At 38.3% G+C, this 26,594-nt stretch overlaps 1 protein-coding gene across 5 annotated transcripts in view; it reads left to right on the plus strand.

The window, feature by feature from the left end:
- The first annotated feature begins 635 nt into the window (after positions 1 to 635).
- The window catches only part of LOC117288872 (hyalin-like), a 45,054-nt gene continuing 19,095 nt past the window's right edge, over positions 636 to 26,594 (plus strand). For all 5 annotated transcript variants that reach the window (XM_033769726.1, XM_033769728.1, XM_033769729.1 and 2 more), the window contains exons 1-16: positions 636 to 862; positions 8,610 to 8,720; positions 11,044 to 11,310; positions 11,699 to 11,950; positions 13,015 to 13,119; positions 14,913 to 15,017; positions 16,211 to 16,318; positions 17,429 to 17,680; positions 20,115 to 20,225; positions 20,542 to 20,799; positions 21,273 to 21,521; positions 22,235 to 22,495; positions 22,881 to 23,156; positions 23,780 to 24,025; positions 24,680 to 25,015; positions 26,186 to 26,428. In XM_033769726.1, coding sequence (XP_033625617.1) covers positions 784 to 862; positions 8,610 to 8,720; positions 11,044 to 11,310; positions 11,699 to 11,950; positions 13,015 to 13,119; positions 14,913 to 15,017; positions 16,211 to 16,318; positions 17,429 to 17,680; positions 20,115 to 20,225; positions 20,542 to 20,799; positions 21,273 to 21,521; positions 22,235 to 22,495; positions 22,881 to 23,156; positions 23,780 to 24,025; positions 24,680 to 25,015; positions 26,186 to 26,428 — 3,259 coding nt within the window. In that variant the 5' untranslated portion in view covers positions 636 to 783. The remainder of the gene's footprint in view (positions 863 to 8,609; positions 8,721 to 11,043; positions 11,311 to 11,698; positions 11,951 to 13,014; positions 13,120 to 14,912; positions 15,018 to 16,210; positions 16,319 to 17,428; positions 17,681 to 20,114; positions 20,226 to 20,541; positions 20,800 to 21,272; positions 21,522 to 22,234; positions 22,496 to 22,880; positions 23,157 to 23,779; positions 24,026 to 24,679; positions 25,016 to 26,185; positions 26,429 to 26,594) is intronic.

A 26,594-nucleotide genomic window follows, 5' to 3' on the forward strand; every position in this document is an offset into this window, starting at 1 on the left:
TGGATTTTTGTTGAAGTTGACCGGGAAAACCTGTAATATTAGAAATATCTTTATTAAAACAGTTATACATTGAGAGCTTTCTTAAAAAGGTTATGTTTTCTGGCTCTTCTCGGAGCCAACGCACACAAAAGAGATGTACACGTGGTTGAGAGCATGCCCCGTACCCGCAAGTTTACGATTTATTTATAGTTTCTTCCTATTCATTTGTTCTTGGTTTGACCATGGAGGAAAAAAGTTAAGCTTACTTAATTTGTTTCCTTGCGGTGAAATTGTTTGAGATTTAAATCAAATACAAATTTCTACCTCCATGGTAAAACTTGAATAATATGACCTGAAATGTTATAAGAGGCTGCATTTGGAGCGACTGAAACGTTGTAGACTCGCAGCGAAATTTGTTAAGAATCAATCCCTCTTGTACACACTTCTCCATGTTCGAACTCTTCAATACAAGCCTTACACAAACAATGACAGTAATGGAATGCAGCCCGGGTATATAAGCACCAATCCAAAGTGGCATCATGGCAAGGTTTCCCCTCTATAGACATGAGAATGTTACGCTTCAATGAGTCCCTTCTTCTCTTGGGTTCACCAGGTGAATTGAACATCTTTCCTGGTTAGTTCTTGGTCCACTAATACTCGGGATGGCCTCGGCTGCAGCTTGATACCAATTGAAACTCATGTAATCTACGTCCTGATTTTCATCGACCCTGGCCCCCTCTTCTCTCCCACTGTTTAAGGAATCGATTGCCATTTTGTACTCAGTTGAACGCTTGCTGTGTCAAGATGAAGACGCTACATGCAGTGTGTGTTGTAGTTGTGGTGTGTCTGCTATCGCTGCTGCCAACGCCCATATTGAGTCAGGGTAAGTGCAAGCTCATCTTATGCTGCTTTATTTTGGCGGTAAACTTCGTCTTATGACAGCTTTTTGATGGTTTTTCATGGTGACCGGCGTTCAACCAATGACTGCACAATGCATAACTTAGAATAATGTTTTATAAGCATGATAAGTCAATGTTTCCCTTTCATGTAAAGCAATAACGACAGTTTATCCTCCAAGCAATGTATACCTGATCACCGATTTACATTATTTGATCATGAACACGAGGCTCATGAATAATAAGGACGACCTAGAAATTTAGTACTGGAACTAATCATAGTGAGAAAAAAATCCGTCTAAATTGTAGGCCTTAATAAAAGTAAAAGCAACAATATGATATATTTAAATTTAATGTTCCTTCGATGCGACCATTAGAGTTATATTGTCCAGTATGGCGTATACCAAACAATTGCAAAAGACATTGAGTGGTGGTCCTCATATTATTATATAGTATGTGACTACAATTCTGGCTCCTTAACCTGCCACAAATTATAAATAGGTATTTTGTGTCTCAAGAACTAATAGAAGTAATGGAGAAATAAAGTCGGGATGTGAAACTAATTGTGCATACCTCATTATCATACGCTTGAGGAAGGTTGTCCTCTCGCGTTCCATATAGGAGTCGGGACAAGGTACGAGGTGTCTTTGGACACTTCGTACATTGTACAAAGCTTCGTACCATCTTACAAGACACTTCGTACCTTCTCACGAGACACTTCGTACCTTCTCACGAGACACTTCGTACCTTCTCACGAGACACTTCCTACCTTCTCACGAGACACTTCCTACCTTCTCACGAGACACCTGTTTACCTGTTTACCTGTAGATTCGGGCTCTGCGTAATGAAGGCTAAATGAAGCCTTAAAAAACGGATGTCGGACACTTCGTACCTTTGCCACTTCGTACCCTGGACACTTCGTACCGTAACCAAATTGGTCACTTCGTACCGTGGGCGGGGTACGACGTGACCATCAGCTGAGTCACTTCGTACCTTCATTAAAATGTGTATTCCTCAATAATTTAATGTTTGTTGAGATACAAATTAATAAAACATAATGAATTATAATTTTCGTTTGAATATGTGAATGTCATTTTTAATGTGAAACTAGGTACCGCCAAGGACAACATCTTCCGCCAATATTGTTTACAAATATTTTAAAGTCAAACAATCACGCAATCGTCGAAATGGCTCCTTGGTCCCAACAAAATAGTAACAGTTGGTTTGATTTGTTTTTATTCCATAATCATCCGATCACAAAGCACAAAACAATCATAAACGATGCAGAAATCCCGAATTAGAACGAAGGTAGGAAGTGTCTTGTGAGAAGGTACGAAGTGACTCGTGAGAAGGTACGAAGTGTCTAAAGGTACGAAGTGTCCAAAGTCACTTCGTACCTTGAAAAGGTACGAAGTGTCCAGGGTACGAAGTGGCAAAGGTACGAAGTGTCCTGACACCTTAAAAAACGCCCATCCATATTCACACAAAACTTACTGCAAAAGTACTGAATGCAATGGAAGTAGAAAAGTCAAATGTGAGAGCAGAAGTGAATGAACTTAATATTTCCATATATCCTGTGGTAAACATCCTGCAAAACTGTACATGTCAATGTTTTTGGTGAGGTACTCATCAATGCCATTTTTGAAGATGTTACTTGAATGGGAATGAACAACTGCAGCTGGTAATTTGTTCCAAACATTACAGACTCTCTGTGTGAAGTTGTTCTGACCTTTGTGCTACTTCCTACATTCGTGCTAAATCGGGATTTCAAGCATCGTTTATGAATATTTTGTGCTTTGTGATCGGATGATTTTGAAATAAAAGCAAATCAAACAAATTATGACTATTTTGTTGGGGCCAAGTCATTTTAACGATTGCGTGATTGATTTACTTTAAAATATTTGTAAAAATATGTTGTCCTTGGCGGTTATTAACTTATGCAAAAATATTAATTTCACATTAAATAGGACATTCACATAATAATTCAAACACAAGTTACAATTTTGTTAAGTATTATTTGTATTTCAACGAACCATAACTTATTGAGAAATACCCATTTTAATGAAGGTACGAAGTGATTTGGCTGACGATACGAAGTGACTCAGCTGATGGTCACTTACGAAGTGACCAATTTGGTTACGGTACGAAGTGTCCCGAGGTACGAATTAAGTGTCCAATGTACGAAGTGAGGTACGAAGTGTCCTGACACAAGCCGAGCGTCCCCGCGGTTGTCTCCGCGAACACTGCTCCGGAAAGAACATTCCCCTTAATGGTTTTTAAGCCGTTTCTGAAAGTGACATAGCAATAGAATAACAAAAACTTCTAGCATGATGGAAGACTTTATAAAAGTAAAAAGTTCGATTATGGTTTGAGTTCAATATAATTAATTACGCATTAAGCACGCATTTTTAAATATTTCAAGCTTCAATACTTTTCTGTACCAACAAGTCTGTGCGAGTTATTAGTACAAAAGTAGTATTTTGCGACATGGTCTTGGTGTTTGTGCCATGGAGGTCTAGCTCCATGCTTGTGCATAGCTTAAAGCAAGGGTCCCGACACGTTGTGCTTGGCTGAAGAAGACGTAGGGAAGCCTACACGTTAGTTAATCGATGTCATGAATTGGCAGTGGTATACGCTATCAATGGTATCTCAAGGTACTGCACACAGAACGGGCGGTAACCTGAATAGTTTGACCCGAATTGCTAATGTTGGCTTTTATTATTGAACGGGCGTTACGTAACAAGAAGACAAAGTTGACAAAAAAACCTTTCCACAGTCATGCAGTGAAGTGGTCATCAGGAGAGATAATGGAATCCCGGAGAGGCGGGGAGGAGCCCCAACACTCTCCCACAAACGAGATCGGAAACTATCAAGGACTGGTCTTAGCCCCCACCCCGGTTCCCCTCCCCCTCCCGGGTTTTGTTTTACACAACTGCTCAGAAGATTATAACACGGTGGACGAAATTTTATTTATAACAAAAGAGTTCGTTGTAATTTGCAAGAAAACGGAGGGTTGGATAATTGACTGTTAGAATTGTGGATAGAAAAGTTGCATCTTACTGGGTGCGTTCGTTTAGCTTCCCTGGGTCGACCCCGATATGATGTGGCGGTTTTTTTTTTTCAGGACGAACGTGGGTAATTATTATCTGCACACTTTCGTCCTAAAAAAACCCGCCATACACCGGGGTCGACCCGGGGGAGCTAAACGAACGCACCCAGTGTTTGTGTGTAGTAATAGTATCTTACGTTATTCTTGTGGCGTGGATCATATTAAAACTTATTTACGGTAACCGGTAGGCCTAATACTCTCAACAATCCCCGAGTGAACCTGAGTATAATTTCTTGTATTATGTATGATTTGTTTAGGGAAGGTATGACTATAAAATTCGGTAACAACAATAATAGTTTTTATGTTGTCCAAAAAAATGAATTGAGAAGTATACCGTGTAGGCCCCTAAACCATGGGCTAATTCTACCTCCATGCCTAAACTAACGCTTCTTGTGTATTCCTTTGGGACTATTCTTCCTGCGTGGACATTATTCGCTCCGGATTTTTTCGGCGATCTCAAAACGCGCCGTTGAAATGAGGTTCCAGATGCTTTTTGCTTGTACTTACATTTTAACGAACGGTTCAAAACCCAAATTGCCATTAAAGACACAGGACACGTTTGTAACAAACGGGTAGTAAAGTTAATCAAAACATTAATAATTATGTTAGCCGGTTTAAATATGTTTCGTAAAATATGGAGCATAATATGTTTCACATTAAGCTGTAAATTTGAATGTATTTTAAATGTTACCTGCTTTAAAACCTTATTATTTAGTACAAATCTGTTGCAACAACCAATTTATTTCCCAGAGTTCTAATGACTGTTTTCGTTTTTAGCATGAGTAGGGCCTAGGCCTACTTTTAACTGGGTGTGGCTAGCCCATTACCCACGTGATGAGGTCCGTAACACACTCTGTTTAGATGAAACTACGTTTTGTTTTGTCTTTTGTTCTTTTGTGTGTCCTTTGTGCCGGATCGGTAACTAACTTGTCCCACAATTATCGACAGGGTGCCGCTTAGGCCAACTCTGTTTTGCTGTGGTGAAACGTTGGTTTACTAGTGAACTTGGGTCACTCTGTACAGATGCCTTTCAACAACAATAAAACAAACCAACCTTTCCGGCATTTGAAACAGAATCATTTTTTTAATCTGAACAATAATTTGAGGTTTCTGATGTAACTACAAAATTTCTAATAAATTTTGTACGTGTTTTTTATTCAATTTCAAATAAATCTTAAAAGTTTCTGGAATCTACTTTACCTTTAGGCCAATATAGAGCTGTTAAAACATTAAATCTAAAATTGTTTTGGTCATATCAGCCAAAATTCAAGTACCTTTGAAAAGGAAACTATTTAGTATTTGGTTTTATTTGTTTTGGTATAAAACATAATTTTCGCTGTTTTTACCCATAGTTTGAATTATGGTGGAGATAGTCCCAGAACTGTGCAGTTTCGTTTCGTTATCGTCTCCCGTAACCTCACTTTTGCAAAGTTTTAATTTGGAAATGCAAATCTTTTTTTTTTTCTTTTCTTTTTTTTCCGGCAAAATTAGGCTCTATATGTGTCCTTTGAACTCTCATTAGCCCTAGGGGTGATAGAAAATCCACTTCGCAATCTCAAAAATGGTAAAAACGCGTCTGGGAACACACTCTTTTCGTGGTTCCCAGACGCGTGTCCGTAAGTTTTGTACACAAAGCACGGATCTGTTTTTTTCCTTTTCTTTTCAGGACGAATGTGTGCAGATAATTTTCCACGTTTGTCCTGTGAAAAAAATACGCGCATGGTCGGGGACAACCGGCATTTGTAGTGTAGTGGTGAAACGGAGAAGTTTGGGACTGAGCGGTAAGAACATTTTTGAGATTGCGGAGTGGAAGTTCTGCCGCCCCGAGGGCCAATGAGAGTTCAAAGGCCATAACAGAGCCTAATTTTGGCGAGATAAAAAAAAGAAAAGAAAAAGATTTGCAATGCCAAAATTAAAACTGTATATACAAGAACCAGTAAAAAGCCGTCTGGTACTTGTCGTGAGAGATGTACGTTTAGGAGGTTACGGGAGAGACGATAGCGGAACGAAACCGCATAATGAATTGATTCATCATTGCAACTTCTGTCCAATGACAAGATGTCAACAAATAACTAGCCCCCTCTAGTGACGATAGTCACTGAGAGTGCATGAGGATCGGGGGAGAATGAAAATAAAATGCACAAACCGTGCCGAATCATCTACCACACTTCGCTTGTCAATGTCATGATTATCAGTGACTGACAGTGGTATTTGCGCTGCAGAACAGTTGATCATCTTTGAAATAACATGTAAACTAGTATACATCATTATGTTCAGTTTTTGGTTGCTTCAAAATGGTCAAACATTCCACCACCCAAGTGAGAATGTAAGTGAAAATAGTGTTTTTTTTTTAGCTATTCGTTCACACACACTGGCACTGCTGCATGACATTAGCACTGTTCATGCTGGGCAGTGTTTGTGTTAGACGTTAGACTCGCACTGCACTGACCACTGACTGACGTCTTATAATACCACCAGGGCGATGTATGTAGAACAGCCGTAGTTGCGATAACGTAACCCTCCTGCCGCCGGCCGCCGGCCGCCAGGAGGAGGGTTACGTTATCGCAACTACCTTGGCTCTTGAATTTGATCTTTTTTATTAATGTTTTGTTAAGTTGGTCTTTATTATAAAAAAAATGTAGGAATCCAATGTCCAAAATGGTGTTACAATCGTTACACTAATAATTGACCACCATGATGTTCCAAATCACTACTTGAATTCACGTTCTTCTTGTGTCAAACTGAAATCTTAAAATTAAATTAATTTTTAAAATTAAAGTTAATAAAAAATAAAAAAAAACACTAACATTAAACAATACAGATCATGACTAAACACTCAGTTTACCTGAAAACATGTCATCACTAGGTCATGAAACTCACCAGAAAATAATAATTTAATAGTAATTAATAATACTTTTAATTTAAAGAGGCCTCAACATCATACATGAAAATTAACTTCACCTGTTCGAACAGTTCTGGGTCGGTTGAATTTTGAGGATTAAGTTCGTGCCCTTAGAATTTGTGGCGTGATTTTTGAAAGTGGTAAAAATGGGGCAAATCTGGTGACCAGCTGTCAAAATTATACGTGTTGTACCAGATTGTCATTTGCCGCTCAAAAGAATCTCGTAACCCTCCGGCCTGGCGGCCGTCGGGAGGAGGGTTACGTTATCGCAACTAACACTTCCAGTGCAACTAAAATAACTAAACTTTGTATTATTAAACTTACATTTCAACAGCCGTATGACAATACTTGGCAAGCGGGCAAAATTAATGCAGCAGGCGAGTAGACATCGCAAATCTATCATTTTCATTCTCGGATGGCCTTAGGCTAAAGGTTTTATCAATTGACAGATTCCCTAGTGTGTAAAGGCATTTCATTCTACAGTTGTTCTTGGTAGGAAGGAGAATTTAAGACAGTGTCTTTTATGGAGTTGGGTGGTTGAATGAGATGATGTTTTCAGTGAAGAGATCCCCCTTCTGGTTTGGTCTGTACGCTGTTCATACTATGATGTGGACAGACGAAGTAGTCCCTCGGCTTTACGTCCTGTCTTATGGACCCTACCGAGTATTCAAGTAGAAGTAGAAGTAGAAGACTTGTAGAGTAGAGTGAGTCGTTTTGTTCTTCCAACCCAATGACTTCCAGCCTAGTTTGAAAATCATTAATGAAAGAAACACTATGTAATAATTCAGGAGGCCAGATGGCTGAAGGTTGAACTTGATTTAATGCTTTTATTGCTGTAGCTCATTTAGTACAGTTAAGTGTGTATCGCCTTAAAACATGGCCGCCTGCATACAACATTTACTTGTTACACACTTGCTGGTTTGCATGGTAGCAGGCAAAACATGTCTGCTGGTTTGCATCAGGCAAAACATGTCTGCTGGGCAAAATTGAAACAAAAATAAAGGCCCGACACTTTTCCATTTTTGTTGTTGTCGGGAGCCATTTTATTGTTTTACCTTTGTCTGCCTATAGGCAGGGTATAGATCTTTTCTAAAACGAGATATTTTTAAGTAAAAAAAGTAGAGTTTTAAGCGTTTTGTTTAAAGTTACAGATGGCCACTCAGGATACAGGATTGGGGTCCGTGTTTGTTAACATTTGTTCCCAACCCCCAATGGATATTTAATTGTAGTTGTACTTTTCCTGTAAATCATAACTGAGCAGATCAAGTCTGGTGCCTCTTGCGAAAGGCAAATAAGTTCAGTGTTATGTGTACAAAGTTATTAGATTGGCCCTGAAACGGGACTAGACTAAACTTTTTTATTTACTTTTTTGTTCTCATAAAAGCGAATGCTGTCTAATTTTTCTCAAATGAAAAAAGCAGCAACCATAGCAATAGTGTAGGTGTGTCCACATCCTGTTTTCTTGATCTTTGGGTAAAAGAAATTGGTGGTCATCCTCCATTGACCATACTTGTCTTAATGGAAAAATGGAATGAAGAAGCAACCATAGGAATAGCGTAGCAATCAAATTACTTGTGTGTCCAAATGGTCATCCTCCATCGACCAAACATGTCCAAAGTGACAAAAAGGCCTTCTTGAAAACACACTTTCCACGATGTTGTTCTTTGTAATTCATACACCCGACCATATCAATTGATGTACATGTACTTGATTATCTTTCTAGTGACAGGAACGTGTCGTTGCTTGAATAGAGGAGTTTGTATTCAAGATGCTTCAATAAATGGAATAAGATGTCAGTGTCCATCTGGGTATACTGGCATACTCTGTGAACAAAGTGAGTATCTTTGTTAACACCTTCAGTGATCAAAGCTAATATGGTCGCTGTTATTTTCCTTTGATTTGTTACCCCTGTCATTGCGTTGCCCTTTTTTCTCTATCAAAACCATACCATTTACTCCCAACTGTCCATAATCTCATAACCATCCGAGTTTCCATGTCAGCTCACTTTGTTGGACCCATCTAGTTTTTGAAACCACTCCGGGTAGGTATTTGGAAAACATTTCCACGCCCAACTGCGGTATTAGTTTTCTGAACTTTTTGGAGGGTCTGGAGTGTTTGAACTCCTTTGAAAATATTGTTGCCACAATGAAATTGTGACATGATAAAAGAAATACAACAAAGGTTCTTATAAAATAAGCACCAGGATTGTTGTAATGAGAGAAAATATGAGCACCCACTCACAGTCACTTGCAGAACCTTGACCGTAAGCTACCTTTGATAAACTAATACCATGGTATGCTGGATACATGGAGCATTTGGACTAGATCCTATTGAGCCAGCCAGGCAGCCTGGCAATTCTTGTATAGGTACCACATTCTTACAACAACAGGACAAGAGTCTGGAGTCAGATAAAGGGATTTTACCAGGCCTGATTTCCAGAATCTAGCGTCCCTCTTGGTTAAGCTAAGCAAATCATGATAGTTGCAATGCATGCCTGTGCATCCTACACATTGGAACGTCCAGGTGAATTCATGTCAACTCTGTCTTGTTGCCAGCAACAAATTAAGTCACTTCAAAGTTTTTTTACTTGTAATCATTTGTATGCCATTGGCCAGTCCAGAAACATTTTGTGGATGAACTGGTCATTTGATGTGAAAAGTTCCTTACGCAGAGATACCAACATACACGATTTGGGCGTAGCAAATACGATTACGAGCCATGACTACGACGCTACGATAATACTCAATAAAACACGCTAAACAAGCCGGCCAATATAATTTTATTAAATCGTACAATACATGCCATCAACGAATGAACTATTAGGTGGAAATAAAAATTATGAAAAATATCGAAACAATTGTAACAGAAAAGAAAAAAACACTTTTAATTTTAGAACCCAGTGTTGAATAATAGCGGCGAATTCACTCGAACAATGTACGTGTCGATTACACGATAGGGAACAGTGCACACGTGCGTGGGGAATGAGGTTGTGTGTGAGCTAACGTGTCACAGTCAGTAACCTCATTCCTCATGTATCCACTATTTATTGTGCCCACGCTGTCTGTACATGTACTTCATCGAAGCTTGGCAAAAAAAGTACGAAATAATGGCGACAAAAAAAGCAGACCTTCTGAACAAAAATACCTTCAACTGAGTGGCCTGTGAGGTCTAAGCTAGACAGTTTCCATGTTTCCTACCAGTAATTGTAGCGCCGATGTCCAGACAATGCCCAAAATACGGACACGTATTTTTTGCCCAAAATCCGGACACATTTTTTTTTCTTTTTTTTTTTTTCTCTCTCTCTCTCCCAATAGCTTGTTGTTGCATTTCTGATCATTAAAACAAAAACATTTAAGTAAGGCCACCCTTTTTTATGTTACATTTAAGTAAGGCCACCCTTTTTTATGTTACATTTATTTTTGAAACAAAGTCAGAAGATAAAGGAAATCAGGGTTTTTTTCAAGTTTTTTTTCACTGGCCATTATAAACATTTGTAGCTGTTCTGTTGATGCATACAGGTAATTGTTATTTCATAACAATGCCTGAAAATGAGCTAATTAGCATTGTAGAGAGTAATAGAAAGATCGGTTTAGGGAGCCCAAGCTGCGCTCGCCCTTAACATTTGGGAGATGCTACTCTTTTTTAAAACTCAATGTTGGCATCTCTGCTTACGTACCTTTTCAAACACTAACTACATATTGTATCTTCTTACGTACATTATGAAAGCCACAGAAACAGAGGAAGTTGCTATCTCTGTAAACTGAACTTCAAGAAACTGGACACCTTTGGTAATTGTTAAAGACTAGTCTTCTCACTTGGTGATCCTCAAAGTATGCATAAAAAAAAACTGTTAAAATTTAGCTCAATTAATTGTTGAGGTTGCGAGATAATTCGTCACACGAAGTTGCGTGCACCAGATGCTTGATTTTGAGACCTCAAGTTCTAATTCTGAGGTGTCAAAATCAAATTCATGGAAAAATTACTTCTTTTTCGAAAACTAGGTTACTTCAGAGGGAGCCGTTTCTCACAATGTTTTATACTATGAACAGCTCCCCATTACTCGTTACCAAGTAAGGTTTTATGCTAATAATACTTATTTTGAGTAGTTACCAATAGTGTCGACTGCCTTTAACATTTGAAAGTGCTTCTCTTTGTAGCTCTTCTCATAGATGACAGAATCCCCCCAGTTGTCTTTAACTGTCCATCTGACTTTGAGGTTCGGCGTGAAGCTGGGCAATCATCAGTATTTGTGACATGGGATGAACCATACGCTACCGATAACTCTGGACAAGCACCTTTGGTCTCTAGAAATGTGGCACCAGACTTCTATGCTAGTGGAAACTACATCTTCAATGTTATATATCGGTACACCGATCAGGCTGGATTGGTTGCAGATTGCAGATTCGCCATCACGGTCTTATACTGTAAGATTAACAGTTATATACTTGGTTCACTATTATGGAAAATACCCATTATTGTGCACATTTACTCAGTTCGCAGCTCATTTTGGTAAAAAAAAGATTGCACTTTGCAATTTTTTGAAAATATTGTAGTTGACTCAAATGGATCTGAGAGACCATAAACCCTTTGGTGCACAGATTATTTAAGAAAAAAAGAAGGAAACAAACACATGAGGTGGTATAATGGGTGTGGTAGTTTATCAAAGTCCAAATTGAGGTGTATTTGGTGGTCGCTAGCATCCGCCTTATTCACCAAAGGCTGAATGTGAATAAATAATTTGCATGGTAAATTAAAAGTTAGATTCCGTTCCTACTCTACTGATTGATTACAAACTTTGTTGTATCCCCTCAGCTGAAGAAGTACAACCAATATTCATGGGTTGTCCATCCGATGTGAACATGAGAATCCAGACTGGTATAAGTTCACCAGTTTACTGGGTAGAGCCAGTGGCTTCCCCTATGTACCAAGGAAGCACCTCAATCACCAAGTCACACTCACCAGGCTCCGTCTTCTATGTGGGTACCACCATGGTCACCTACACATTCACTGAGTTTACAACAGGCATTAAATCTCTCTGTACATTTGCTGTAGAAATCAATGCAGGTCAGTGTCTATAAATAAGGGGATAAATGAGTGGTGACGATGCCTTAAACGGCTGTTTAAAACCAGCAGGGTTGTGGCTGTGCAATAAAGGCTCGCACGGCACTGCAAGGTTTAAAACAGCCGTTTAAGATAAGTTTCATTCCCATTTATAAATGCCATTTTGGTTAAAAGGCATAATAAAGTAGGAGACTCTGTTAACACTATGTTTTCCGACGTTCTTTAGCTCTGTGATGTGTGGTGCATTTTTAGGAGACAAGTTTCGGATAGCATTTGTGCTCGCAATAATGCATTCTCGCATCATTGGCTAACCCGCACATATGCCATCCGAAAACAACTGGTTCTAAACGTCTCCAGCTGGTCATTATCAACCATTTAAACACCCCCACACGGGTTAACGTATTTATGAATGTTTTTCAAAAGTAGCTTTGAGAGATCAGATGTGAGAGAGAGAGCAAAAATAAATCCACAATCAATGGGAAAGTCAGATAAACACTGATAGACTACATGTATGTAAACAAAACACAAACCATGATTTATTTGAGTTTCATAAAAATATACATTTATACATGTAAAGCCTGGTTCATACTTCCTGCGAATGCACAGCGAATTTGATGTGAATTTGACGTCACAACCCTCCTTTCGCAACGATATTCGCAAGTGAGTTGAGCAGAGTTCAACTGCTGCAAATTTTCTGATGCAACTTTGTTATGTCAACATTCGCTGGAAGTATGAACCAGGCTTCACTTTGTTTTGGAGGTAGGGATGTTTGTTGTGGGGTGGTGAGAGATTGTGAATGGAATTGATTGTGACGAGGAGCTGTTCATGTATATTATGCTGTGCAGAATGTGTAGGCAAAGTAGGAGTATTCTGGGGTTTTGGGGGTTTTTTTTGGGGGGGGGGGGGGGTTGGGGACCTTGAGGAAGTAGCCCTGTACCTATTTTACCTCATTCCAACATTGAACCTTTTTTGATAACCCCTTTCAATATTGTAACAATGAACTGATTGTTTGTCTTCATGTTGAGCCTCAGCATTACACATAACAATGATTTGTTATAATTGTTTAGATACCTGTCGCTGTGAGAATGGTGGAACATGTTTCCCTGATGCTGCAATGACAGGGATAATGTGCCAGTGCCTTGCTGGATATACAGGGACTATCTGTGAGCAAAGTAAGTAGAAAGTTTCTTTTCTATAGTAGGAACCATTGATATGTGCCCTTTACCTTATGTAAACATGCCTTCCCCTTGCTGGCCTTAACACAAAACAGGAAAATACAGTGTACACTGTGTACACTGTACACAAAAGATTCAAATTTTATCCAAATCTAATGAGGTTTTGTTTAAATAAAATACTTTTAATTATTGAAAAGCGTCATTGCTTCCTTCTCAAGAGATTTTAGCATTAAGTTCCAAATGAGTTTGCGATTACACCTTGTGCATACGTGTGTAAAGAAATCTGTCACCTGGAGATTCTCTCCACCATATGGAAAATTAAAATGTGCTGAAGAGGGTTGATTCAAAAGAGGGCATTGTGTGAAGAAATTTGTACACAGTTTGCCTCAGTGTTGTCATTGGGTCCTGCATTTCAAACAGCCGTATATGCACAGCAGTTTACACAATGGTCTTTCACTTTCCTACAAAGTGATAAAACAAACGTTGACGTCATCTGTACCAGTCAGTACAAGGTGTATTATACCCAGACTCCAATAAAAGTAAACAATATACAATTTTGAATTGACCACTGACTTTAATATAGATTTATAATGCGCACTTCTTCCGAAACTGATCAAGGTGCCCACACAAAAGAAAAACATACAAATGAATAAAAAGAATAAACATAATTGTGCCGGATACTGAATTGAGCAAACCGGACGCGAGGAAAGTGGGGTACACCTGACCCCTAAACCAGGATGCACATTGCACCCAAACCTGGGTTCAACGGACCCCAAAACAGGATGCACTTGCACCCAAGGTCTATTTTCTTTTGTGTTTGAAGGTTCAATTCAGTTTCAATCTAAAGTTATTGAGCTTGTCTGGAGGAAGAAATACTAGAAGTTAAGTGTTTATTACATCACAAGCACCAGGAGTCGATTTCACAAAGAGTTAGGACTCGTCTTATCTCGAGTTAGGACGAGCAACTCGTCCTAACTTAGGATTAATCTTAAGGTCTGCATGCTACAGTGCAGGGCTGGCACTCGTCCTAAGTCCTAAGATAAGTTAGGAAGAGTTTTGTGAAATCGACGGCAGGTCATTGTGGAGGTGCACCACTTTGCTAATCAAACAGACTTGCTGATGACTTTCCCAGCTTAAACAGCTTCAAAGGTGGTCAGGAATGTTACAGAATGAAGGTCATCATTCTGGATCAACCTGATGTACAGATCAAGGCCAAATTTTATGGCTCTGCTTACCGTAAGCATAGAATCGGTGCTTGCAGTAGCAGGGAATTATGTGCTTACATGTACGTCAAGCGTATTCCTGGGTAAGTGGGGAATTTACTTACTCCACGTTACTAGGCTCTCTACACTTACAAGGCTAGCACAGAAATTTGGCACTTACCTTGCAAACCTAGAATGGTGATTGAAGCTCAGAATTTGGTGGTTTAGCAGAGCCATGATATTTGGCCCAGTACATGAAAGTTTGTATGGATATTTTATATGAAAGAGTTAATCTTCCTGATGATTGGATCAGAGTAAGCTGGGACTGATGAGGATTAATCATCAACAGATGTTATACAATTGCTAATCCCAAAACAAACTCAAAAGCAATACAAAACTCCCCCTCAGGTTTTGTGTATAGAAACCAATATTAAAAGATTTGTAAAAAATGCACGGAATGTTGTTGAATTTACCTAGACACAAATATTTGCTTTAATTTTGAAAGGCTTCATTAAATGCAACCTGCTACAACTTAAAGGCTTGCATTTTCTTGTTTAAAATAATAATTGTTTATAAATATCATGACAGATTCGTGCAGTTGCCAGAACAATGGAGTGTGTCAGTATGATACAGTAGGCATCATGTGCCAGTGTCCTGTTGGATATAGTGGGTTACTGTGTGAACAGGTAGATGGTAAGTATTGTACTCAAGACAAACAAATACAATACAACTCTTAATGCAGACAAATATGTTGCATATGACATTATTGGTATGTTTTATCCAAATTATTAGTGACACAAATCAAATCTAATGATAATTTAAAATATAGGGCTAAAGAACATCAAATTTATGACTAAACAAGGCAAAAAATCAAATGTTGTCAAGAAACAAGCGAAATTAAATGATTAAGTTGCACATGTGTTTTTGGTTGGCTCAAATTGGAAACGAATTAAATTCTTTTATTATTTTAAGAAGCTGCTTACAGAGACCATCTTGTAGGGCAAACAGAATGCGCATCGAAACGCCTACATCAGCACGCAGCATTCCCGATTTGATTTCTGTGACACATGCACGCACACCCCCTTGCAAACGCGCATAGACGCCATGTTGTAGGGCAGATATTTGGACGGTGATGCCATATTCAATACGGTCTATTCTAGTGGAAGTGTTTATGCTAGTTTACACATTTATTTGTACTTTATTTACCACGTTTTGACCACACAGGGGCGCTTTCAACATTAGAGTTTCTTGCAATACACAAAATATACTAAAAACAGCAATGAAAAAGCGTTTGTTTACTTGTTTTGCATCATTGATTCACACACACACACTGGCGCAGTCCAAAATATGGCCAACTTGCAAACCTTTGTCGGCCAACCTGAGGCAAGGACTCTCTCCTACCAATAAGAGACTTAAGCCAGCATCTTAATAGCTTCTGCACATGAATTGTAGATAGCTTTTTGCTATAATAAGCCAAACTATATTGACCACATGTAATAATCAAGCCAGGCCAAAGACCGTCTAATGTTGAGGTAAAAGTGGAAAGATAACAACTTTATGTTTACGCATGTGGGATTTAGAAAGAGCATTGCCATGGTTTTTCATTAACCATAGTTTATGAGAAATCTGTATTTATATATGATTTTCTAGACTTTGTATGAATGGTAAATTCAGTGTATACAATCCCGATGTAGAAGAGAAAGTGGAATTGTTACATAAACAAATAAGGAGATCATGGTCTCAATTTGATTATGTGCTTTGACTAGATAGATTTTAACTGTTGTTAAGAATGGTTTAAAAACATAAAATTTCAGTTGATTCAGACCAACATGATTAGGTTTTAATAACAATATTTATGTACATTGATTTGGTCTGATGATGCTTAGGTGACTGTAAATGTCAAAATGGAGGAACGTGCTTTCATGATGCTACACTTCCTGGTGGTACTATGTGTGTATGTCCAGAAGGATTCTCTGGAATACTTTGTGAAACTTGTAAGTTTAGTCAACTTTCCACATTTATACTTGCCAATCCATTTAGTCTAAGAAATTATTTATTGCTTTAAAATTAACAATTATTTTATCCATGTATAGTGAAAATGAATTTAAGTCAAATCACAAGAATGACAAACAAGCAAATTGTATGTACTAATTGAGTTTATGTGTGCATTTTAGTTGATCTTCTTTGTGAGTCCTAAAGTTGAACAACTTATTGTTGTTTAACCATGCTTGCTCAGTTTATGTTATAGAGAATGGACAAGAAAGTGTAGATTCATGGCAGCTCGTACATCACAAATCTCCAGTTTAGAGTCTATTCTCTAACTTAAAGGGAATGTACACGTTTGGTAATTACTAAAAACAAATATTAACTTAAAAACTGACTTGGTAACGAGCATTGGGGAGCTGTTGATAGTATGAAACATTGTGGGAAACGACTCCCTCTGAAGTAACGTAGATATTGAGAAAGAGGTAATTTCTCACTAAAATAATAAAAGAGATCTAGCTAGAAGTCTTTTATTCCTATCTGAAAGCATACAAATTCGTCCAACAAGGGTGTTTTATCTTTCATCATTTTCTCACAACTTAGATGACCAATTGAGTCCAAATTTTCACAGGCTTGTTATGTTATGCTTATGATGGGATACACCAAGTGAGAAGACTGGTCTTTGACGATACCCAAAAATGTACCTTCCCTTTAAACTATGTTCCCATTGATCATGAATTGGATTTGTCAATAATAAAAACAACATTTATTAGTCTATCTAATTTTGTGTACTTGGTCAAACGACGGTTGGTCACATTTTATAACTATTCTGCAAAATATATAGGTTGCAACATTATCAAGTACAATGTCAGTTTGCTCAGTTGACAATAGATAAATGTGTTACCATGGTGAATTTTTTTAATGAAAAATCTTTTGTATATTGAAAGATAAAAAGTGTCAGTTTTGTTTTGTTGCACATCGTGTTATCTTTCAGATTGGAAAGACAGTATTTTTTCAAGTGGAGATATTTACTTTAGTTTGTAGCGACTACACTTTCAGAGTGACGTCCTTTTTAACAGCTAAGAAAACCTGAACAGTCTTGTTCTCTATTCTTCCATCAGCTGCTGATAGCATTCCTCCAACCATAACATTCTGCCCTGATGATATTGTTGCAAACATTGTTTCTGATCAACCTGTGTACATCACCTGGCCGGAGCCAATAGCAGTGGATAATTCTGGTATAGCGCCCTCTGTTGTCCAGAATGTCAACTCTGGGATCTTTGTCCGAGCGGGACTTGTCATCCCAGTTATGTACAGATTCACAGATACAGCTGGTAACTTTGCCCTGTGTGAATTCACCGTCTCAGGCAAAGGTAAGGCAATCAGTTTGTTAATAAATCAAAGAGTTGAAAAGGTCAAAACAGCCCATATCACTTTGTCCACTGTGGCACTCCACTTTCTATACATTTCAGGATATTTTACTTGTCATGCTTGTACTTGAAGAGTCCTATGACTGATCCTTTTTAATTTGTTTCTCTGTGGTTGCCTTCTGACCACTCCTTATGGTCATTCATCATTGCACTCCACTGGAGGGCCACATACCAGCAGGCCTGGCCATTGTGTACCAAATGATTGGTTTTCACCAAAAAACCTCAACAGCTGGACAACATTTCTTTTGTTTTCTGTCATTAGTCTGTTGCTCATAAATTGTGAAAAATTAATGAACAAATTCCAACTTGAAAGCTTTATCCCGGTCCAAGCCCTGGCGGCCTTGCACTTTCGTATTATACTACAGTGACGTCCTGGATATCAGGGTCCATTTCTGGGATGGAAAGTTTTCAAAGCAGCATATACTTTTCTGCGGTGGGTTTTGGTTGTCATGTATTCTTCACAAATCCATCATTTTTATGAAATAATGCAGCTCCCAACAGTAAGAAATTCCCATTTTTGTTCTATTCCCACAGTCTGCCGTGTGTACACAAGACGCACGATGCTCAAATCTTGCGTTGCAATTGCGTGTTAACGCTGTGCATTCAAGATATGGGGACCAAGAATTCATGCGTCTTGCATCTTGCGTCTTGCACAGGAATGTATACGCGTACACACGGTGACAGACAACACTGAGAAAACGATCAAAACAGGAATTATTAAACGTTTGGAGCTGCATTATTTCACAAAAATTACGGATTTGTGAAGAATATTATGACGACCAAAACCCAACGCAGAAAAATGTATGCCTCCATGGAATGTGAATCTGTTGAAACTAGTGGCTTGTTGAAGGTAAGATTTGAGTTAATGTATGAAGCTTTGAAAATTTTCCGCCCCAGTAAACGGGCCTTTATAGTTAGGACTTTGTATCTGTGTACAGAGAAAGAATGCTGCCTTGTGCAAAAACAGTCTCTTCTCTTCATAAGTTTTAACTTGTATTTTTCATAACCCAAATATGGTCATACAATGATTGTACACTTAATTATAGCCACAGCATAAAAGTTTCTTGGTATATCCACAAACGTTTACCACAACTTTAACTTGAAATCTCATGTTGATAGTTACATGGGAAGAGTCTTGTGGTGGTGTTATTGCAACATATCAATGTGGATTGGATCGATCCAAAACGTAATGAGCTTTTATTACCTTTAAGTCATATTTAATATCATGTTAGTTTTGACTCTTTGCACATGTCACATGCAGCGACTGCTTTCCACGCTTGCCATATTGAGAATTAAATTCAAGGTAGCATTATTTTAAGCGTATAAACAATACAATACAATACAATACAATACAATACAATACAATACAATACAACTGTATTGTCCCTGCATGGGAAATTCATTTGGCCTTATTGCTTACATTAAAATACAGTCACCAGTTAAAAGGTACAACGTTAAAAATGGGATAGACCTTACCACAGAAAAAATAGTGGGCCTAATAAATACAGAGTTAGAAAGTAAAGAACCACAGACAGATAAAAGGGCATATACGGAAAAATAACACATAAACAACAACAGAAGTAAAAATGCACTTACAACAAAGGCGTTTATACAGAATGATACAGCAACTCACCGTTCAAGCAAGCCATCATATAATTGAATGGCAGCCGGAACAAATGAGCTGCCATACCTCTGGGTTTTGATGGCTCTTTGAAGAAATCGATTACTTCTAAAGCTTTTCTGGAATTTCAAGTGAAGTGAGTGAGAGCTGTCGGAACTAATACATATGAATTTATTTAAAAGGAGTGATTTGTATAAATCATCTGGTACAGCCTGCTGAATACCGATAATTTTGTTGGCATGTTTGACCACTCTACCCAATTAAACCTTATCTTGAGCCCTCATGTTCCCATACAAACAAATTAAACAGAAAGTTAAAATACTTTGGAGGACAGATTTGTAAATAATTGTAAAATTGCACGATCAACATTAAAAGAGTTAAGCTTACGCAGAAAAAATAAGCGTTGTTGGAGCTTGTTAAACTTAGATTTAGCACAAGAGTCAAATTTAAGTTGATTGTTGATTTCGATACCAAGATATTTGTACACTGTGACCCTTTCAACAACTTCACCTTCAATAATAATGGGGGGAACCTCCGTTTTGTTTTTCCTGAAATCAATCAGAATCTCTTTGGTTTTCTTCACATTAATATCTAAAATTTGTCATCGCACCACTGAACAAAACGGCCTATCTCTTAAAATGGCAGGCTTATTAATCCTTTCCAGCTCATCAGCTGATTTCTTCTTTTTTTCCTCATTGATAACTAAATTGATGTTGTTTTATTTCCTCTTGTGGATTGTATTTGTGTTGTGTTTAGCTAGTGACTGTGGGTGTCAAAATGGAGGAACCTGCGTTCATGATGCTACACTTCCTGGCGGGATTATGTGTGTATGTGCAGAAGGATTCTCTGGAATACTTTGTGCAACTCGTAAGTTGGATAAATTACAATAACTATCTTGTACAGAAAACTGTTTTGGCATAACTTCTGTAAGTTTTGCTGGCAAATGCTTTTGTACACTCTTTAACAATGTATTTCAGGGTAAACTTAAGCAACTTTTCAAGCATTCTGACAAAATTAATAACTGTTTTCAGGATCTTTAGTTTCAACAAAAAATCATAAATTTGATCAATGTTTTTTAAAATTAATTTGTCTCTTTAGAAGAAGGAAGGGTTAACAATTTACTGAACATTTTCCTTGTATATTTGAAATATTGAAACATTCTTTGTTTCTTTTTGTCTTTTAGCCACAGCTGTTGATAACATTCCTCCAACCGTAACATTCTGCCCTGATGATATTGTTACAAACATTCCTTCTGATCAACCTGTGTACATCACTTGGCCGGAGCCAATAGCAGTGGATAATTCTGGTATAGCGCCCTCTGTTGTCCAGAATGTCAACTCTGGGATCTTTGTCCAAAAAGGAAGTGTCATCCCAGTTATGTACAGATTCACAGATACAGCTGGTAACTTTGCCCTGTGTGAATTCACCGTCTCAGGCGAAGGTAATTATAAACCCAATTCTTTGAATCCTTAGTTGATACGTTCAATGGTATGAGACTGCTTAATACTGTGAACACAATTGGTAATTGTCAAAGACCAGTCTTCTCACTTGGTGTATCTCAACACATGCATAAAATAACAAACCTGTGAAAATTTGAGCTCAATCAATCGTCGAAGTTGCGAGATAATAGTGAAGAAAAAACACCCTTGTCACACGAAGTTGTGTGCTTTCAGATGCTTGATTTCGAGACCTAAAATTCTAGATCCGAGATCTCGAAATCAAATTTGTGGAAAATTACTTCTTTCTCAAAAAACTATGTTACTTCAGAGGGAGCCGTTTCTCACAATGTTTTATACGATCAACTTCTCCCCATTACTCGTTACCAAGTAAGGTTTTATGCTAATAATTATTTGAGTAGTTATCAATAGTGTCCACTGCCTTTAATTATTGTATGTCATTACTTGATTTGGACAGACACTGTTCCCCCAGTGGTGGATTTCTGCCCTCCTGATATCATGGCTACAGCAGCTGAAGTTGATGCAGTGATGTTTGTAACCTGGGCCTTACCCAGAGCATCTGACAACTCGGGCCAGCCAGTCAAGGTGACCTCCAGTGCAATGCCTGGTATATTTGTAGTTGCTGGTACCATGCAGACAGTGACTTATACATTCACTGATGGGTCAGGCAACCAAGCAACCTGTTCCTTCAGTATTGTCATAGAGGGTGAGTTGCTTACCTAGTCATGTTTAGACATAAATAAATAGGTGTTTACATGGAGTCTTTTGAAGACTATAGAGTGCTGGGATACAGATTGAAAACTTGGCAAGAGAATAAGCTATGATTATTAAAATAAACAGACTTTTAAATGTTTTTCTTTTAATTATAATTCTTACAACTGCTTTCTCTTTTGATGAAAGCAGCTGGTTTGTATAAAAGTATGAAATTGTCACCTTGGCACAAAAACATAATTTTTCCACAAAAATAAGTTTTTTATAGGATTTGAGGATGATTAGAGCAAGCTAATCGAAATGTTGACACCAATTCAAAACTGACTCCGCGGCAGTACAGTTAATTACGATCCTATAAGCTATAGTAGTAGTCTATTTTCTATACCATCCGCCCTGGTAATAGTTAAAAAGCAGGACAGTTCTTTTCAGAACTGAGAAGTCTCCCGAACCCCTGAACATATTTTCCTCGGTAGTAGAATAAAGCAAGACCGTTCTCTAAGAACAAACTCTACCTGGCAAGTAGATACACACATGGTGTTACCGCAAACCAAATATACAAGTTTTTTATAATGAGCACTTTTGTTGCCATTTTATTTGTGTGTACGTCCAAGATAGTTGTAGTGAGATATGTTTGGTGTGCAAATGCAATTTGTTTTGGAAGGCATTGAGAGATTTTTTGCACTGACACAAAGAAATATGTTTTTTTAGCTCCTTTTGTAGCAGGCCCAATCATCGTCAATTGCCCATCAGATGTGATGCTAAACATTACAGACATGAGTAGTATGGCGTCAGGTATCTGGTTAGAGCCAACTGCCACTAGGGATGGGATCATGGTTCCTATTGTTGAGCAGTCCCACCAATCAGGATCCAGCTTTGGAGTGGGGGAGACCATTGTCAAATATCTGTTCCGTGATTCAACAGGGACTGCAGAGTGTGTATTTACAGTCACAGTTACCGTCATTATTGAAGGTATAGTTTGCCAATGAATAGACGAAGAATTCACATGCGTCTACAATATTTTTATGGTTAAAAAAAACTAGAAGTGGAATTGTACTTTTTAAATCCATGTTTGTCAGACTGGTCATCATTACATGTTAAATCCATGTTTGTCCTACTGGTCATCATTACATTTTTGTCAGACTGGTCATCATTACATGTTTAACATTTGAACACCCATGAAAGTAAATAACTCAAATCACTCAGAATTACCAACACTTTTTTATTTTGTTCGTTATTATTTATGAGAAATTTATTGTATTGTCACAAAGGTGTTTATTGGTTCAAATGCTATTTAAAAAAAAACCATAAATGGGCAAACAGAATTCCTCATACAATAAATCAATTCTTGTCATAGTTCCCCAGCCGCCAACTGATGTGCAAATCGTTGATGTCACTTCAACATCTGCCTTAGTAACTTGGACCGCACCTGCTGCTAACTTTGACTCCTATCGTCTGACCACTATTAGTCCTGGTTCCACTGTTGTGGCTTCGGTTGACCCATCCCAGGAGACACTGGAACTGTCTGCACTAATACCGAACACCGAATACACAGTGGAAGTTGCCACAGCTTTAGGATCAGAGTTTGACTCACAGAGAGTCAGCACACCAGTGGCTGTTTCATTTAAAACCGGTAAGCATTTTTTAACAATATTTGGGAATAAGTCAAACTACCAGATTTGGTTGTGTCAGAAAGGGCTTTATTCACAAGATAAGGCTCATTGCTGGTTTAAATTCACCCACAATTTAGTTCAAGCCTTTGTGGTTTTGATTGAATAGTGCTTCAAGTTGACTGAAAAAAAAATGTTATTATGACTATGAGCTCCCTGTAAACCTCACACACTCGGAGCATAATGATGATCAACTTTACAATGCAGTTCGTTCATAAATAGTTACACATTGAGGAGCTGCTCTTCACCAGGTGGTGCATGCATACCAGTTCTATAGTGATACATTGTTTGAGCATTCACACATCTCTCCTTTTAAAAGCAACGTGCCTAACAAGTGCAGTGCATACATAATTTTTAGTGCCATTTATTATTTTAGTTCGCAGATCGAGCAGGTTTTGATATCAATTGTTAATACACCCCCTTTACCAGGTAACATGTGACCAGCCTTTGTCCAATCAGAGTGCTTAAACCCTGTGAGGTATTTATTAGTGAGTATCAATTTACATTCACATTTTACTTTCAACAAACAGCTTAAGCTTAAATTCATCATTATTTGCAATGTCGTGTTTTCCTTTTTTGTTTGCAGTTGCTATAGATACCATTCCACCAGTAATATCGGGTTGTCCTGATGACATTATTCTGCCCGCTGCTAGTAACTCGGCTAACTGGACAGAGCCTACAGCTACAGATGACTCAGGGTTGGTCCCAGAGGTCAGCAAATCACATGAACCTGGAGCAGTGTTTGATTTTGGTTCTACTAATGTTACCTACACATTCACTGACCAGGCTGGCAATGCAGCAGAGTGTGTGTTCAATATCAACAGAATGCAAGGTATGTTAGTTTTACCCTTTAGTCATTTTAGTGACCCCCCCCCCCCCCCCCCGGCAAATGTTATTTCTCAATTCGCCAACAACCACCCTCAAAGTTTGACAAGTTGTATCTCGAATCTTACACATGCTATTACAATGCAGTAAAGGGCCCATCTCAGAGTGTAAACCTCAAGATGGTGATTTTCTAAAAGTGGCGCATGGTCCCCATTAGAAAAAATGAAGTTGCTCAACTGTTGCTGTTCAAAAGTCAGAAGATTTATTACGGATATTTTTAAATTTGTTATATTTTTTATGTACACTTTTTTAAACACTTTTTTGATGTGATGACAGTACAGTTGAGAAAACAAGTAACAGCTGTTTTTGTGGTACACAATAGTGTTTCTACTTTTTATTTGATCTGTTATATGTTTCCAACCTTAACTGTGCAAATCATTGAAAAGATATTTCATCCTCCATATTTCAAGGTACAGCCGAAATTCTTGTGAATTTCTGTTCTGTAGTCAAGGAATAAATGACTTCATGTTTATTTGTGTGTATGTATAATGTGTTAAAAGTGGAAGTGTTTCTACAACATTGGAATTATGTTTTTATTTGATCATCTCTTCCTATATGTCATTAATCATTCTTTTTTGTTATTTTGTTTTCACCCTCTCAGCCACAATGCCCCCACCACCTCCGTCTCCAACCCCGCCCCCATTTCCCTCCCCAGACCCGGTTACTTCTACTCCACCCCCAACCACTACTCCTGTTGTTGATACGACACCCCCTGTGATAGACAACTGCCTGTCATTCGTCATCCTACCCAATTGTAGTAATTGTGGGACATGGTTAGAGCCAACAGCTACTGATGACTCTGGTGAACCACCAATGGTCTCTAGTACCCATCAGCCTGGCTTTCCATTCTCAGCAGGCTCTACAACAGTCACCTATACGTTTACCGATGCTGCTGGCAACCAGGCAGAATGCTCTTTTCAAGTTTTCCGTCTTGAAGGTAAAAACACCAAATGTCTCTCTACGGCTAACTCCATAACAGACTGCGCGGTTGCAACTTTTCCTTGGATCAGCTGAATTCCTCTTTTGTGTATTCTCTTTTGTGCCATTCAAACTTGAAAAAAGAACAACAAAACCGTTCAAATGTTGTAATTTCCTCTCTTTTTTTTGAAGTTGCATGCCTGAGATTGCTGTATCATATAAAGGGAAATTTTTTGCTGTTGTCATTCATTTTTATGATCTTTGGAACAAGCATGTAGCAAGTTTGATGCTTTAACTAGCCCTGGCGGCCTTGCACTTTCGTATTGTACTACAGTGACGTCCTGGACCAGGGTACATTTCTGGGGCGGAAAATTTTCACAGCTTCATAACTCAAATCTTACCTGCAAGAAAGCACCATTTCAACAGATTTACATTCCATGGCAGCATGTTTTTCTGCGGTGGGTTTTGATCGTAAGTTATTCTTCACAAATCCGTAATTTTCATGAAATAATGCAGCTCCCAACGTTAAGGAATTCCCAGTTTTGTTCGTACTCTCACAGTCTGCCATGTGTACGCAAGGCGCACGATGTGCAAATTTTGAATTCTGTTGCTTGCTAACGCTGTGCAGTCAAGATACGGTGACCAAGAATTCATGCGTCTAAGCTTGCATCATGCGTTTTGCACGCGAATGTATACGCGTACGCACGACAACAGACAACACTGTGAGAAAACGATCGAAACTGAAATTTTTCAATGTTGGAAGCTGCATTATTTCACGAAAATGACGGATTTGTGAGGAAAATATGAGGACCAAAACCCACCGCAGAAAAATGTATGCCGCCATGGAATGTGAATCTGTTGAAATTAGTGGCTTGTTGCAGGTAAGATTTGAGTTATGAAGCTTTGAAATTTTTCTGCCCCAGAAACGGGCCTTAATAGTTAGGACTCTGTATCTGTGTACAGAGGAAAAGTCCTATATAGGGCTAATGCTTTTAACCATCATTAAAATGCTGGTTTTGGTGCCAATAATTGTTAGTTAAAGTTGGTCAGGTGACCAGGAACTTTATCAAATTTCCATTTTCAATCAAGGCATATCAAATCCTGGAGTGTATCAAAGGGTAGTTTTGCTATTCACCCCTTTATGTTCTCATGTTGTTAATTATTGCCATTTGTAATGTTTCACTTTAAGGTCCAGTGGATATGCCTCCAGTTATCAGTGGTTGTCCATCTGATATAACATTACCATTAGATGTTACCATTGCAAACTGGACTGAGCCATCTGCTATGGATGATACTGGTGTTCAGCCTATTGTCACTAAGTCTCATGAGCGAGGAAGCAACTTCACTGAAGGAAACACTACTGTATCATACGTGTATACTGATCAAGCAGGAAACAGTGCCATCTGCTCATTTCTAGTAATTGTTACCTTTGGTAAGTTGGCTTTTCTAAACCTACCTCATACTTTTTGCTTATAAATGTGTTTATTATGGCCCTTTTCAAAACCACAGTCTCACTGGTCCAGATTCATTCAGTAATTGTGAAAATGTTCACCTAAGTGAGTGCATACTTTCATACATGTACATGAGATGGTTTTCAA

Source organism: Asterias rubens, chromosome 4, assembly GCF_902459465.1.
Source record: "Asterias rubens chromosome 4, eAstRub1.3, whole genome shotgun sequence".
NCBI classification, from domain to species: domain Eukaryota; kingdom Metazoa; phylum Echinodermata; class Asteroidea; order Forcipulatida; family Asteriidae; genus Asterias; species Asterias rubens.